Below are 17,673 nucleotides of genomic sequence, written 5' to 3' on the forward strand. Positions count from 1 at the left end.
ATATTATCTTTATCTTTACTTGAGTAAATATCTAAAATACCATTCTCAAGCACTAATTCAGTTGATTCTTTGAGGACACTCCTATCACATGCACCTGTACGCATCTTCACTTCATCCCTTGCTCCCTTGTTGATCCAACCGGCTTGGAAATCATAACTGTTTGGTCCAGGACTTGTTATGAAATTTAATGGGCTCAGCAGAAATCATGGGCTCTTTTGAGTTGAAGAAACTTGCTCAATATTTAAAAAATTAGTGACCCTACTCCTCTATCTCACTCATATGTCGGCAAGACTATAAGACAATTGACCATCTCCAATATCTAGAACTTTCAGATAAGGGAATGAGGGTACTTCGGACAAAAATCAAGATGTTCGATGTAAACCAGCTCTTTTGAGATTCTTACCCACATGATTTTTCTTTCTCTCTATAGGATCTTTAGTTTCAGTTTGTCTAAATCTGCCTTCTTCTTCCTCTGTAATGCAAAGAGATGACTCGCTCAAGGATCCAACACCCTCCTCGTCCGTGATGATGAGACGACACCATTCTGGACGTGTTTTCTCCATCTCCTCCTGGTCCATCATTCTTCTTGTTGTCCATGTCCTTGGAACCCGATACAGGTCCAGATACGAAAGACATCAATCAATTCAACTCGCTTCTCCCTCAAGCCTTGAGACTCCAAGTGTCAAAATATCGGTGCATGTCCCTCTTCCCACTCCTTAATCCATATTTTATAACCAGAAAAGGTAACAAATGTTTGTATTGTAGATAGGAGTAGTTCTGGTTCCTCTCTTGTTGTTTTCTTTCTTAACTATTGTGTACCAATTTTCTTTTAATTTCGTCATTATCCAGGTGGTGGATAGATATAATTTACAATCGCTGGTGATTTCAAAACATCAGGGTCTGGAACATTGAAGCATAACTGATTGATTTTGGTGAAACGCAACTGGAGAGAAAAATTGATATTGGCATAAGGTGCTTACCATAACATCATAGATGAAACAAATGAAAGTCCTTTGAAGGAGAGCGTAACCAGCGAGACCCATTTCACTGTTGTGACCCAAGAAAGCTTGAGCTACCACTACGCAGCCAAACGACATCACTCTGAACAAAGACGATGGTAAAGCTATTCTCCACATCTTCCTTATAAAACTCCAGATCTTTTTTCTTAGTTAGATACTGTTTCTCCTCTGTTCTATCTCTGGCCCATTTAGCAGTCTCTCTTCCATTTCTACAATCAAAAGAAAATATATTATAATTATTATTTATATGAACACATGCCACAAAGATAAATTAAGCTTCTCTCAGTTTCATCCTAGTTCAAGAAGAAAATTAAACAGAAGAGAACCATTTTTTTTGTTTTGAGAACCCAGGGAAACAAATTATTACCCAGAATACCATTCTTAACATTTTTTCTTTCAGTTAACTTAATAATCCATCAAAAAAAACAAACCAGTGAATATAATATTTTCTCTGTTTCAACTTGTCAATTAAGTCAATCTAACAATCGTTGTTGTATTTGTTTCATTATAGTTATGAGCAAGAGATTTTACCTGATTGCTTCACACAGTATTCAACAGGGAGCTTCTCTTAACTATGTGTCCATGCCTCTTTATGTTTCAAGTACATGGACGGCACCAGATTGAAAGGTTAGCATCAGAATTTCTAAGTAATTGTGTAATTGTTTGGGACAGATTCAAGCACACCTGCTATACTTTATCTTACAAACCACTCATTAGGCTAAAAGTAAACAATTGCGTTCACAAAATAAATCTTACTGAAAGTATGAAAAAGAATACCATATAAAAAATATAACACACAAACTCTATAATGAAACTGCAAAAAAAAAATTGGATAAGAAGCTGAAATGTTTGTTCAAACCTTGGTAACTCACTTTTATATGCGGTGCTTGGAATCTTACACAAAAATAGATTTATCTTTATAAGGTTTTGTATTGTAAGAAAGACATATATAGTGACTCACTTATAGAATTAATATGTATATATATATATATATACATATAGTCAATGTGATAAATTATAATATTGAATAATCAAAGCACGACATATAAAATCACCGGCTTTTAGCAAGAGATTTAATTTAGATTGATGCGGTCAATCATATCTTACCAAAATTGTAAGTTATCAGTTTATATATTTTGATTGTCCGTGCATACAAAGTTTCACATTAACAAAATTATATATTTGCTTTCTTAACACATATTCGAAAATAATGGCATAATTAACTGAGGAGAGATTCACTCTGCACACAAAATATAACTCAAGGTCACGTGAATGATGTGAACATATGAGCTAAAACATACAGATAAGATATGGAACGATAACCGAATCATAGAATGTAATATAACAAATCATAATTTCAAATATATGTTGTTTGAGTTGAACGGCTTCTCTATTGTATGAGTTACTTTTTATTTTTGTTTCAGAAATGTTAAACAATAACATGAGATGTGCACAAGTGTGTAAATTCAACGGTAGAGTTCGTGAGTATTGTTTGTCATAACATGCTTGTATAGTGGAGTAAGTGTCTTTGGTACGTGTAAATTCATTAGTTTATCTTGATGAATAAGACTTGGAAATGTTAATGTCAAAATGTCTCCAAGTACAATGGAATAAAACTTGGAGACATCTTGGATCCAATTTCTTAGGAGAACTGGTGCCAATAGGTGTGATAGGAAGCTTAAGTTTAGTTGTAAAGAATATGTTTGTATAGACCAATATGACATATCGTTTTGCACAGGTATGGTAATAAGCTTGAGTTTAATTATCGAGACTATGCTTGTATAGAGCAATATGACATTATTTTGAACCGAAAGACATATTGTCATGAACAAACGTAACTACAATATAATGTCATTCTACTTAATTGGGAAACGTTTTGTTTATATCGTAGGTGAGAATGAATAAGTCGAGTTCTTCTGCTGGAGTGGGTTCCATTGTAAAACATGTCGAGTTGAGCTTTAGAGATTATATACGAAGTTGTGGTGGAGAAAACCGGTTAAGAAAGCTTGACGATTGAAGTGAGTTATTGACTTATTTTATGTACCGTGTAATGTCCTATGTTAAAGAAAAAATGTGTAATAGGTACCAATGGCAATACTTGTAAATATCCTAGTAATTAAAGGCTTATTAACTAAGATTGATGAGGAGAGCTGTGAGCTTGCCACATCAGCAAAAATGGCAAAATTGTTATTAATCTACCAAAGCAAGGTTACTCTTACCAATTGCTTCTCTATTAATAATAAGGGGATGTCACTAGATTTTGATCCGCGCTTAGAAAGCGCGGAGTTGTTGGATAATATTATAATACAAAATTTTATTATATCGAAAAACATAATTTTTAACAGCTATATAATCTACAAATTAGTTTATTTGAGATTTTATATGTACACTTTTACGTAAGTTTCTTTTCGACATGAGAATTATATCCGGATCAAAAAATAAACTAAACCGACCCAAAATTATAGGTTAGTTCATGTCCAGAGAAGATAACCTATTTTGTTTTTTTGACCCGCAGGTCTTTGTTTGAGTCCGGGTCCTACCCTAGACCCGATCATAAATATGTGTTTATTAGGTATATTTGGATATTTCGAATATGTTTCCGGTAGTATGGATATTGGTTTTAAGTTTTTGGTTTACGATTAGATTTTTGATTTCAGGTAAATTTTTCAAATTAAAAAGACAATTGGGTATTTGGATAAAATTTTGGGTATTTTCCAGTTCATCGTGTTAGATTTTGAATAAGATTTTAAATTTTTAGATATTTAAATTTTTTTGGTATTTGTTTGGAGTTTCAAATACTTTTCGTGTTTCGGATATTTTTCAGATTTTTTATATATTTCGAATTCTTTTAGGATCTTAAATACCCGAACAGATGTGGACCCATTACGTACATATTAGGTCCAACAATTTTTTGATATAGATTTTTAACGTTATTGTACAAAAACATGGTTGAAATATTTTTCTGAGTAAAAGTATCATAAGAAATAATATTAAGATCTGTTAAAAATATTTAAAATATTTTATGTTTAGAATGATTGATGTATTATCAGAAAAATAATAAATAGTTATACATAACTCCAACAACTTTTTTATATTAGAATTTTTAAAACTCTTTCTCTTTTAATCGTATTGATTCGTTTTAAGTGAAAAGTATATAAAACTATAATATCTGAGCAAATAATTTTCAAAATCTTGAATAATCAATACTGATATCGTGAAGTCGGGTTAGCTTTAATAGAACCAATGAATTTCTTCATTTTTGTGAAGGTAACATGAATATTCAGAAAAATCATTTTTAAATATGAAAATATTATCAAACTATAGACGGTTGAAAGTTCAGTATATGATATGAGATTTTAGTGGGAAAGTTTATATATGATATGATTACTTTATTATAAACGAAAGAGGAAGTTAGAATGTACACATATATGTCTTGTAATTTATCTTGCTTTAAATCATATATTATATGATCAAAGTGATAATATAAAACATTAGTTTCAATATTTATACGATTAAAAATCAAAATGATAAATATAGTAATAGTAATGATTAGAATTTAGGAGTGAGATTTAAATAAATAAAAGAATTGACTAAATTATTGTTAGAGAAATATATAGTAACATTGTTAGTATAAATTTAAGGTAAGACCAACAAATAATGAGTTAAATGAAAGGGTTCAAACAACTTTTATAGGTAGATTTTTTTAGACTCCTTCCCTTTTAATAGTATTGATTTTGTGTAAAAATATGAATGTGTTAAATCGTTCCCAAAGTTACCTTGAACCGATTATGAACAAAGGGTTAATGACTTGCATGTTCACATTTGTTTATAAACATATCTAATTGCTTATACTTGGTTTATATGTTTATTATTGTTTTATTATTTAAGAATAAATCGTTCCCACTTTAGAGTAAATCGGTTTGGTCAGTTTTTAATTAATGACTAAACCTCAAAAGTATAGGTTAATAAAATAAGTAATTTGTTTTGTTGTTCTATTATTTGATGATTTCTAGACCGAACTCGTAAATATATACTAGATAAACATTTATATTTCGAGTATGAACTTATATTCTATAACAGTTTGATATATTATATTTGAACATTAACCTGTGAATTAAGTTTTCCGGTGGTATTCCTCAAAAATTTGATTCTTAGATATGTATTTGGAGTGAAAATAATTTTTACAAATGTCCATCTTTTTAAATTTACACTTATGTAGTTTACTGAATTCAAAGAAAAAGTTACAAAAAGAAACAAAATTCATATCAGTGAAACATAACAAAAATGAAAGAACAATTTTATAGATTTATAAAATAAAATCACTTATGGAGCTCAATAGTAAACAAATCGAAAGCAGAAAACCTAAATTCCTTTCGGCATTTTACAATCGATGTTGCATATCTGGTTTTGTGATTTGTGTCCGCTACAAAACTTAATTTTTTTTTATGCATATGAAATTTTAATAATAATTAAAATGAACTGTAATACGTTAACTCTTCAACAACAATTATACATTTAAGAAACCAACATTTGTACTTGGTATTTTATAATCGATAAAGATTATAGTGTTACAAAATGTTAAAACTATTCAATGAACAAATATTAATATAAAAAATTCATCTTGCATATGCGTCCGGGATATCATCTAGTTATTCAGTACAATGGTAAGATCATAGGATGTTTCTCGGTTAATGATGAGTATTATATGATATGTCTTTAAATTTAACTAGAGATTGACCCGCACGCCCGTGCGGGTGTTAATTTTTACGGTTTTATAAATTATTTGTTATTTTATCATTAGTGTTATATATTTAAGATGTGTCATCGTATAACTAATTGTATTCAAAATATTTGGATTGAATCGGGTAATAAGATTATTTTTGGTACAAATATACACTCTTTTCAGATACATTGGTTAATTAAATATTTTTATATTTCTACACATCAAAATCAAAATCATTCAGACCCGAGAGGATCCAACTCAAGCATCATACATAAATTTATAATATCCAAGTGGCGCCTAATTTAAAAATCCAAAAAAATTAATCCCGAAAGAAACAACTTGTACCTCAATGAGTATCCGAATGTCCATACTTAACTGATTTTGCAAATAGATTAAAAAGGAAACTCTTTCTATATATTTGGCAAAAATAAGAAAAATAGAAAGAATTTTTTATTTAATAAAATAGTTATATGAAGTGAAACATTAAGTGATAATAAATGTATTACTTTTTTATTATTTTGATTTAAATTATTAGCTTGTTCATATAAACTATGCCTTTGAATTATGTGTTTTGCTATGTAATTTTTCACCAATTGGAACTAAGACAAAAGAAAGTTTTAGTAAAACATATTAACCATATGCAAAACTCGGTTATCTTACATTTTTATTTTTTTTATAATTGCACAAAGTTAATATTGATTAACTAATAAATAAAAATCTACATTATTACTTTTACGGTAAATATAATTAATGATGTGATATATTGTTAAAGTAATATAATTAATGAAATTACTAAAATAAAACTATACTTATATTTTTATACATTAATATTTGTTTTTCATAATTAGTGTTTTATATTTTAGATATGTCGTAATATAACTAATTGTATTCAAAAGATCCGGATCGAATCAGATAATATGGTTATTTTTGGTACAAATATCCAAACCCGTTTCAAATACATTGGTTATTTAGATATTTTAGGGTCATATACATCAGAACCAAACTAATCCAGACTCAAAAGGATTCAACTCAAAACCTACACATAAATTTATAATATTCAAGGAGTGAGTAATTTTAAAACAAAATAAAACGATACCCGAAAAGAACGACTCGTACCTAAGTGGATATTTAGTGTTCATGCCTAACTGATTTTATAAACTAATATAAATGATATTTTTTATGTGTTTTGCTAAATTAAGTGAAACTGAAAGAGTTTTTTTTATTTAGTAAGCAATTATATTGAGTGAAAAATTAAGTGACAATGAATGTAATTCATTTTTATTAATTTGATTTAAGTTATGATTTTATTCACTAAACATGTTTTTGAATTATGTTTTTGGCTACATAATTTTCCACTGATTGAAAAAAAAAATGTTATAGTAAAACAAATTAAAACAAACGCTTAACCTTATGCAAAACTCAGTTATTTTACTTTTTTGATTTTATAATTGACACAAAACTAATACTCCCTCCGTTTTTTAATATAAGTCGTTTTACAGCTATGCACGTAGATTAAGAAAACCATTAATTTTTTATATTTTCTAAACAAAAATATCATTAATTATTTACCTAACCACAATTCAACCAATAGAAAAATAGAAGATATATTACCATTGGTCATACAACATTAATTATTAATAAATTTTATATAGAAAACCGAAAACGACATATAATTTGGAACAAAAAAATTTGTCTAAAACGACATATATTAAAAAACGGAGGGAGTATTGATTAATTACTAAATAAAATCTACACTATTATTATTATGGTAATATAATTAATGATGTGAAATATTGTTAAGACAATATAATTAATATGAGTGAAATATGGAAATACAATTAATGTAATACTGCTATCTTCGTTTCCAAACAATTTTCAGTTATAGTACTATTCATGTTTCCAAACATTACTAAAGTGTACTTCAGTTTTAATAATATAGATGACTTTCTAGTGAGAGTCCGTTTTAAAATATCAACAAAAGATTGCGATTTATATTTTAATAAATAAGATGTAAATTATCGGTTTATAGTCAACTTAATCCGCTCTGGAAGGGAAAAAAATTGAGGTCTCGAGTAATTAACGGACGGACAAGTAGTTGTGAACCCCAACCAAAAGGAAATAATTAGTTTTATATCTAAATTACTTCTGAAATTTATATTCTTGATTTAGACAACATTTTCAGTTTCTTTTCCCAACAAAGCTTTATTTTATTTGGTCTTATTCTCATCACAACGCTTAAAGAATGCTCATGATCATCAAATCAAGAAGAAGATGGATCCAAAGTTGTTGTTCTGTTTGCCACAAGGAGATGAATTGTTTAACCCCCTTAATACTCTGTTTATTCAAATGGGTTGCATTCTCGTTTTCTCTCAACTATTTTACCTCATGCTCAAACCATGTGGTCAAGCTGCTCCCGTCGCCCAGATTCTCGTAAGGAAAATTTCTTCTTTTTTTTGCATTACAAGAAATACCCGTTTCTAGGGCTCTCGAATGTTTCAGACTAATGTGATTGTTTTTTTTTTCTCAGGCTGGTATTGTGTTGAGTCCTGTTCTGCTCTCAAGAATCCCTAAAGTTAAAGAGTTCTTCCTCCAGAAAGATGCAGCAGATTACTACTCTTTCTTCTCCTTCGTTTTACGAACATCTTTCATGTTCTTGATCGGTCTTGAGTTCGATATACAATTCATGAGAAGAAACTTCAAGAAAGTCTCTGTAATAACCTTGAGTTCCTTTTCGGCTTGCAGTCTCCTCAGCCTCGCCTTGGTCTATATACTCACCCCTTTGCTCCATATCAAAGAGGATTACTTAACGCTTTTCATGACTCTTTTCGTTACCTTGTCAAACACGTCATCTCCTGTCGTCCTCCGTTCAATTGCTGATTGGAAACTCAACACATCTGAGATTGGACGGCTTACACTCTCCTGTGCGTTGTTCATCGAATTATCAGACGTCGTGATCTACACTTTAGTCATAGCCTCCATCTCTAAATCTATGATAGGTAATATCTTCTTGTTTATTTTTGCCACCGGAGCCCTAATCTTGCTCAACAAGTTTCTAGCTGCATGGCTCCCAAAGAGGAACCCTAAAGAAAAGTACCTATCAAAAGCTGAGACTTTAGTTTTCATCATATTCCTTCTCATTATCGCCGTAACAATAGAATCCTATGATATTAACTCCTCGGTTTCGGTTTTCACCATTGGTATAATGGTTCCACGACAAGGAAAGACTCACAGAACGTTGGTTCAACGGCTTAGTTACCCTATCCACGAGTTTGTTCTTCCGGTTTACTTTGGTTACATGGGATTCAGATTCAGTATCACTGCGTTAACCAAACGTTATTACATCGGTCTCGTTATTATAGTGATTCTAGCCTTAGCTGGGAAACTTATTGGTGTAATATGCGCTTGTATGTACCTGAAGATCCCCAAGAAATATTGGCTCTTCTTACCAACTATTCTCTCTGTTAAAGGTCATGTGGGTGTTCTTCTTCTCGACGCAAACTACTCCAAAAAGGTATTTTCTTAACATAGTACTCTTGATGATTACCGCTACTTTTTAAAACTCTAATCATATTCTATCACCCTTCACAGCAAAATTGATTTTAGAGTATGCTGTTTTTTACATTATCCATGCCAAAATAACAAAAGGATCTACTATATAGTGATTAATAACATTTATGATAGAATAGAGTTTTCATATTAATATTAAGTAAGATAGATGTTCCAACTCAAAATCAACTGGATGTAAGTGGATGAGTTCATATATCTAGTATATATTATTTCAAATCTTTTTAATATTTTATATGAAATTGTGTTACTAATACATCCATTCGAAATGAGATGATGGTTCTTTAACTATTAATCTTATAATATTTATGTAAAGGTCAATGCACCAACTTTTTGAATTAAATTGATTATGAATTCAATTGGGTTGGATGACATGGATGTGCTCTCATACTATATACTAAGACCAGCTCCATCGGTTACAACCTGTGAAAGGTTTTAAAACAAAAAAATATAATGTTATTATAGTAATTTAATTATGTATTAATTTTCTAAAACCAATTGAAACACTACTACAATGACATCTGTTCTTTTAAGCTTAAAACCCTGAAGTAAGAACTTTTCGACGTTTTCTCACCAATTTTTTTTTTTTTTCATTTTTCTTAAATGCTATGAACCCATTAAAAAACTTGCCGATGGAGCTGATCTAAGTTACTAAAAACCAGTTGACAATAACTGGGGTAAATCATATTTATATACTACTTATCCTTTCAAACTTTCCAATTTCTAGTGAGATTTTGTCCCTGGTAATTAGAATATTAAAGATGGCATACAAATATTATTTGATAACATTGAACTTGTTATTTGTCACAACACATGCATAGTTTCGAGTTTTTCAAAAAATGATTTGGCTATATATTAGATGATTATTATTATGCTATTTTCACATTCTTTGTGTGAATCTGTATGTAGAAATGGTGGACAACAACAATCCATGATATGATGCTGGCATCGTTGGTGGTCACGACGCTAGTAAGCGGTGTCCTAGCATCTTTCTTGCTTAAAGCAAGAGAGAAAGACTTCGCTCCCCAGAAAACTTGTCTTGAATCTCACGACACTCACGAGGAGCTACGCGTTTTATCTTGCGTTTACGGAGTCCGCCACGCTCGTGGTACAATCTCTCTAATCTCAGCCTTGAGCGGTTCTCATGGAGCCTCTAAGCCCTTCGCGGCTCTGCTTATGCACCTCGTACCACTCCCCAAGAAACGAAAATCATCAGAACTCTTGTATCACGAGCTCGGTGATGACGTGCATGGAGATGATGAGTTTGGAACCAACGATGGGTTAGAGATCAATGATTCGATTGATTCCTTTGCCAAAGACAGTAAACTCTTGATCCAACAGGTCAAGCTCGTGACCAAGATGCTTAACATGCACGTAGAGATTTGTAACGCGACAGAAGATCTTCGCATTTCGATTGTGTTTCTTCCGTTTCATAAACACCAGAGGATAGATGGGAAGACTACAAACGATGGAGAGATTTTCAGACAGATGAACAGGAACGTTTTAAGACACGCTCCATGTTCGGTTGGTATTTTCGTGGACCGAAACATAACCGGGTTTCAACAACCTCATGGGTTTGATTCGGTACAACATGTTGCTGCATTGTTCTTTGGTGGTCCTGATGATCGTGAGGCTTTAGCTCTATGCAGATGGCTAGCTAACAACACTCTGATTCATCTCACGATTATACATTTCGTTTCAGAGGATTCTCAGACAGAGAGTCCTGTCGGGAACACGACAACACAAGACAATAACAATGTTTTCATCGAGGTTGCGGGAAGAGATCAAACTGAACACGAAGCAGACCGAAGTTTCTTAGAAGAATTCCATAACAGGTAACTTACTGATACTCTTTTTAGTTCAGACCTCAATTTACGTAACAGAACCTTTTATGTTCTGCAACAGATTTGTGACAACGGGACAAGTGGGGTTCATGGAGAAGCGTGTGAGTGATGGACCGCATACGCTGACGATTCTAAGAGAGATAGGAGAGATGTATTCACTGTTTGTGGTTGGGAAGAGCAGAGGAGACAGCCCTATGACGGTGAGAATGAAAGATTGGGAAGAGTGTCCGGAGCTCGGAACTGTCGGTGATTTCTTGGCTTCATCTTTAGATGTAGATGCTTCTGTATTAGTTGTTCAAAGACAAAGATATTCACATGATAACTTTCTAGATGACTAGCAAAACATATCTTAGTTTCAGCCACTTTTCTAAAAATCGGTCTGGCGGCGCCTAAAAATTAATTCTCCATAAGACGTCTAAACAACCAACTAGCGATTTCTTGAACATTGGTTTCAGCAGACTTCTGTAGGTTTATGAAGATATTACATTCACATATGAAACACACTGAGTATCAAACGGTTCAGATCCCTTACAATATTATTCAGTAAAGAAAAAATAGATTTTGATGAAGCTTAATGTTCAGCAACTAGGACTTGACCCTTTAGTCTTCAAGGCTTGGTCACTCTGCTCTTGTGCTTCCATTGTATCACAAAGACTTGAACCTTTAGTCTCAGGAAGAAGCAAAGCGAATAACCCGAGACCCGACACTACTAACCCGAAAACCGCAAAGGAGACCGAAGGCACATTTCTTCCAACAGAAGCAATGATTGGACAACTAGCTCCTCCAAGTACAAGTGATTGTCTAAGCATTGTTGTCGCGAAGTTCCTCACGCATGTTGGGAACAGCTCAATCATATAAACAGCCATCAAGTTAAACCCTATCCTCGCGCAGAAGAAAGAGCCTAATTCTAGAGCAAAAGCAATGTTTGTTCGCTCGAAAGTGGTCATGACGAAACATAGCACTCCTAATGCTCCTCCTAGTAAGCAGTTCACAAGAACAGAACTTCTTCTGTTGAACTTCTACAGCAAGATTGGTGTGATAACAAAGGTTGGTAACTCCACCATTGCGTTAAGTGCTTCACTTAGATAGATGTTCACTTTTATGTCTCTAACCGCTAAGGGAACTCCATAGTACATCATTCCTAACCCAAACATTATGATCATAACAACCACTATTCTTCGAAAAGCCCATCTTCTGATGAACATGTCCTTGATGGAGCTGTTTGGTGATTGTTCTTTTGAATGTAACCTAGAAGATACTGATTCCAAATAATCTCTGTTCACAGGTGAAAGTCTTTGGAGCACTTCAATGGCTTCTTGGTTCTTTCCTTGCACATGAAGCCAACGAGGAGACTCTAGGGCGAAGAAGTAGATGCAAACACTGTGGATGGCTGCTGGAACGGATGTGCAGAGATAAAGAACTCTCCAAGAAGCGTGTCTAACAAGGTAGGCTATTCCAGATAGAGACATAAACCCTAGGACAAACAGAGTAAACGGAATCATAGTAGCTCTAGGTCTCCATTTTGTGGAAACTCGCTCGCTTATCAGATTGAGTGCGTACGTCCCGGTCTGTGAACGCGCGAATCCGATAACGAACTTTAAGAAAGCGTAAGTCCATATGTTGGAGGAGAAGAAGATTGAGATTCCAGTGAGTGACATTGCTAGGGTGGTGAAGAAAAGAAGTTTCTTGCGTCCCAAGAAACTATCCGGAACCAAAGCCATGAAAACGCCTCCAACGATAGAACCCATGTAGAAAGCAGACGTAGGGAGTCCTCTGACGAAGGAGCTCGAGCACTCAAGTTCGAACTCTGAAATGGCGGATTTACCCTTGAATCCGCCGTCCCATTCCCAAGCTGACCGAGGAAGTTTACAGATGTCGGTGGAGGTCGAGGGATTGCAAACCGTGTGGTCGAGACAGTGCCACGTGGGATATGCATCTGTGAAGACGGTGATGAATATCTGTTGCGAGTCGAAGGCTAAGGCAAGCCCGACAAGAAGTATCTGTAAGAACTGTGGGAAGGTGAAACCAGACAAGCTCTCTTCGAAGATCTTGTGGAAACTCAAAGAAGGAGAAGTACCTTCGTCTTCAATATGGGTTAATAGTGGTGCTGATGGATCCCCCATTGTTGCTCACTTCAGTTGACTACTCTCTCAGGTAGTGAGAGAATTATTAGATGAAAAAATAAACAAAGAACTTGGGGAAAGTGTATAATCTTGAACCTGGTTGTATATTGTTTGTTTATCAATAAATTTTCAAACTCGCATAAAATGTGTGGTCGAAGTCTCGAAAGATTGTGATCTTAAATGACACTGATTGAGATTTGTATGTATATTGTCTGACCAATAAATAATTGAAGCATGTGTGTACATATTTGCTTATGTAAGTGCACACGACATAACATCATTCATGTTATGTGTCCATAACTCATATATGGGCCTCTAAGTAAAAGCCCTGTAAAAAGCTAGCTCAAACTGAAACTGAAATCACCCCTTTGGTTCATGTCATGTTCTGCTTCCACTTGTTGCTAGGGTCAGCCTAGGGAATGGGTCAACTCCTTTTATTTCTTGTCATCTCGCCAAGAAGTTATTAGGACTTTAATCTCAAATGGGACAAATAGGTGAAAAAAAATCTACAACCACCTATTTTAATCTATATGGGACGATAGTTAGAAAATTACAATATTGCCATTAATGAAAGAACAATATGAGCCATTCGATTTTTTTTTCTCTTTAAACTAGAGTCGTCGGATCATGAACATAAAAAAAAAAATATGATATTTACGAAAATGCCATTAATGAAATATCAATCATAACCATTAGATCATCTTGTCTACGATTTAATCATAGCCACACGATTACATCTATCTCTCCTTCTCTCTTCTTTCTTAATCTCAACCGCATGATCATTTCTTCCTTCTTCAATTACAACCATAGGATCTTCCTTATCTCCTTCTTCAATTCGACTGGATATAACTAATATAACTCGTACAACTGAACATGTTAAGAAATTTTATAACTGGTATATAAATGTTATAATCTATATATAATATGTAGCTACTATAATTAACACGACTAGTAAATCATGTTTTATATATGAAATAAACAAACAAATATCTTAATTTTTTTTTTGAATTGAATGTTAAATTTAATTCAAAAAGAAAAAACATTGTTACAACTATGTGTGTCTTTTCCTAGATTTTTCTATACAAGATTTGATAAAAAACAAATAGGAAATTCTTTCTTCAACTCTTCTTATCTACCTCCTCATAACATCCATCTACCTTCTCAAATCTACCCAGCTCTCACTCCTACTGGGCACCTAGTTCTCATTCCTACTAGGGCTCCTTTATCTTGTTGAAAACCAAAATTGTAACCCTCCTGCCAGCTTCTTATCCCCCTTCTTTTGAATGATTGAGAACTTATTTCTCACAGTCTTGTCAATCAGCTTGGTAATGAGAGCAGGAGGTGAAGCTGCCTCGCTATGCCTTCTCCTATTTCTCTCTCTCCATATGCTATGAACTGTCACTTGAAACAAGTATCTTATTGTAAAGAGAGTAATACTAGCCTAACTTTCATCAATATGAATCCTTGTTATCTCATTCCAGCTCACAGTATATCTATCATTCAGTATCCCCTTTGCTACCCCTTTCAAATTTGCTCTGAGAAAGGACACTCAAAGAAAAGACGATGAACTGACTCCATAGATGCTTGGCAAAAAATACAAGCAGTATCAACATTCAGATTCTGATATATGGTGTTTTATACATCTTGTATATATGCTTTTAAATTGGTTTTCAAGTCTTTATCGAGTCTTCCTAGTCCTTTTCGAGTCATTACAGGTCTGGAGTTGCATTGGATGGGAGATGAACCAGCTGGAACAAAAGAGGCAGAAAACAATGCAATTTGGTGGTTTTCACGCAGAACAGTCTTGATGACTGTTCCGGATAGCGGAGCAACCCGAGTGACTGTTCCGAGTGAGTGTTCCAGCGGCAGAGATTTTTTAGGAAACTACAATCATTACGGGATTTGCCCTAATTATCCATATTTTCTCTCCCAGCCGCCTGTGGCTTTGATATATCATATTTTCTGTTTCTCTTTATCATTCTACGCTATTCTAGACAGAAGAAAACCATTGGAGACTTTAGAATTTGAGGATTTGCTTATTGTAAAGGGAGAAGGCTCCATCTCTCTCGTCATAGAGAAGATTATCCTGAACCCTATTCTTATTCTATTGAATTGCATGATGTTTTATTCAGTCTTTGTCTCTGTGATTTCTTTGTCCATGTCTGAGTAGTCGCTTGTTAGGTTTAGGGTGTTAAGGATCATGGATCAATGAGCTAGACACAAATAGGATTGTTATTCTTTGATATCTCTGTCTATTGTTATGCTTATTGCTTATGTTAAACTGGCCATTTAGCATCTGATCACAAGTTTAATCTATTCATCAAAAGTGTTTTAGGTTACTGGAAATAGCATAGATAGGCGATTTGTCCTTAGCCAACGAAAGCTGATGTTAAGGCGAATCGTGAACAAATTGAATCTGAACTTAATGCTTGTCATCATTCTCTGATCCAAACGACAGTTTAGGCATTAGGATTGCTTGATAAATTGGTAGACACCACGACAGTGGGTTTATCTATTCTTGTTGTTCAAGTTCTAGATTGGCTCATATTGTTTTCTTGAATAGTTGTGTAGCTTATGATCCTAAGTATCCCAATGAATCACCCTGAACCTAGCTCTTTTAATCATCTGAAAACCTTTTAACTAGTCTTTTATTTTCTGTTATAATACCTCAATCTTAAAACCCCCATATTGTTTTAGCTTAATATTGATCCTATAGAAATAAAGTGTAACAGTTGGTCTCTGTGGATTCGATCCTAAAGTGCTACATCGACATACCATTCGATTGTGGTAGTGTGCACATTAGGTTATTTGGTGTGCGTATACACGTAATATCAGATTCCAATATCCTAATTTTTATATAATGATAAAATTTCATATGTTTTATTTGAGATTTATCAACTATATTAGTCATATTATAATGATAAACAAACATCAAACATAATTTTGCAAAGCTAAGAAGTGAAAATATTGATATCATTTTTATTATATATTAAATGAGTATTACTGGTATAACTGGTACAACTTTGACATTTCATAAATTTGACAAAACCAATTTGGTATTCCATATGAGAAAAAATAATCAAATATCTCAATTTGTATGTACTCATAAGTTTCTCTTAATTTATTTGATGTTTTGGATTTTTTTTTTTCAAAATTATTACAGAACTCCACAAGCTTACATGATCTACCTTATACTTTTAAGGTTTGTTAATTTGTTTGTCCACTAAATTTTTGGAAAACATACATGAAATGTATTTTTACGAAATTGATGATTTCATTGTAATCGGGCAAAAACATGTAAACATAAATAAGTGGTACAACTGATGTAATTGTATTTATTATGTGGTACAACTGATACTTTACGATTTCACTGCCAAAGTACAACTATGCACAAACTCGTACAACTCAAAGACTAGTACAACTATGTACAGCCGGTACAACTAGAAAACTAGTACAACTACTTGTTATTTTATTTATTATAAATGACTATATTACCCTTGATGAAAATGCATCCTCAACCATTAGATCATCTCACCTCTTATAGTCTGAACCACACGATCTTTCTTCTCTCCTTCTCTCTTTCGGTTGGGACCCACTTCCTTTTTCTCTCAACCCTAGATCATTTTTCCCTTCTTCGATCATGGCCACACGATTTCTATCATTTGTATGTGTATAACTAATAGAACTTGTACAATGATATATGGTGTTTTATACATCTTGTATATATGCTTTTAAATTGGTTTTCAAGTCTTTATCGTGTCTTTCTAGTCCTTTTCGAGTCATTACAGGTCTGGAGTTGCATTGGATGGGAGATGGACCAGCTGGAACAAAAGAGGCAGCAAACAGTGCAATTTGGTGGTTTTCACGCAGAACAGTCTTGATGACTGTTCCGGATAGCGGAGCAACCCGAGTGATTGTTCCGAGTGAGTGTTCCAGCGGCAGAGATTTTTAAGGAAACTACAATCATTACGGGATTTGCCCTAATTATCCCATCTTTTTCTCCCAGCCGCCTGTGGCTTTGATATATCATATTTTCTGTTTCTCTTTATCATTCTACGCTATTCTAGACAGAAGAAAACCATTGGAGACTTTTGTGCTTTTGGATTGTAAAGGGAGAAGGCTTCATCTCTCTCACCATAGAGAAGATTATCCTGAACCCTCTTTCTATCTCTTTTATTTACATGAAGTCTTATTCAGAATTGATGTCTGTGTTTTCTCTGTTCATGGCTGAGTAGTCAACTTGCTTAGTCTAGGGTGTTCGGGTGTTAGGTCCGTGAGTTAAACATAGATAAGTGAAACCATTGATTGTCTTCATTCATAACTGTTCTTAATGCTTGCATTAATCTGGCCGCTTAATGTTAGATCCTAGGTTTAACATGTTCATTAACCGTGTAATAGGT

At 33.4% G+C, this 17,673-nt stretch overlaps 1 protein-coding gene, 1 long non-coding RNA gene and 1 pseudogene across 3 annotated transcripts; 2 read left to right on the forward strand and 1 right to left on the reverse strand.

Moving 5' to 3' along the window:
* Positions 1-291: 291 nt before the first annotated feature.
* LOC103829141 lies at positions 292-3,237 on the forward strand. Of its 2 annotated transcripts, none has more exons than XR_625460.3 (4): positions 292-743; positions 850-1,117; positions 1,531-1,646; positions 2,444-2,904. It is a non-coding gene; the product is annotated as an uncharacterized LOC103829141 (long non-coding RNA). The 2 variants fall into 2 exon arrangements; XR_004455286.1 differs by lacking the exon at positions 2,444-2,904 and adding an exon at positions 2,911-3,237 and having other exon boundaries at positions 295-743.
* A 4,324-nt stretch (positions 3,238-7,561) lies between these two features.
* On the forward strand, positions 7,562-15,404 carry LOC103853186 (cation/H(+) antiporter 2). Its single transcript, XM_009130103.3, has 4 exons — positions 7,562-8,172; positions 8,270-9,253; positions 10,216-11,141; positions 11,212-15,404. Exons 1-4 carry the CDS (start codon positions 8,014-8,016, stop codon positions 11,486-11,488), a joined length of 2,346 nt encoding a protein of 781 aa, XP_009128351.1. The 5' UTR covers positions 7,562-8,013; the 3' UTR covers positions 11,489-15,404.
* LOC103853187 lies at positions 11,569-13,820 on the reverse strand (annotated as a pseudogene).
* Positions 15,405-17,673: the final 2,269 nt, after the last annotated feature.

The sequence above is a fragment of the Brassica rapa genome, chromosome A02 (assembly GCF_000309985.2).
Source record: "Brassica rapa cultivar Chiifu-401-42 chromosome A02, CAAS_Brap_v3.01, whole genome shotgun sequence".
Classification (NCBI taxonomy): Eukaryota; Viridiplantae; Streptophyta; class Magnoliopsida; order Brassicales; family Brassicaceae; genus Brassica; species Brassica rapa.

Coding starts and splice junctions, on each gene's coding strand:
- LOC103853186 (XM_009130103.3), top strand. CDS start 8,014: ATGGATCCAAAGTTGTTGTTCTGTTTGCCACAAGGAGATGAATTGTTT. Junction 8,173..8,269: donor CTCCCGTCGCCCAGATTCTC/GTAAGGAAAATT, acceptor TTTTTTTCTCAG/GCTGGTATTGTGTTGAGTCC. Junction 9,254..10,215: donor ACGCAAACTACTCCAAAAAG/GTATTTTCTTAA, acceptor ATCTGTATGTAG/AAATGGTGGACAACAACAAT.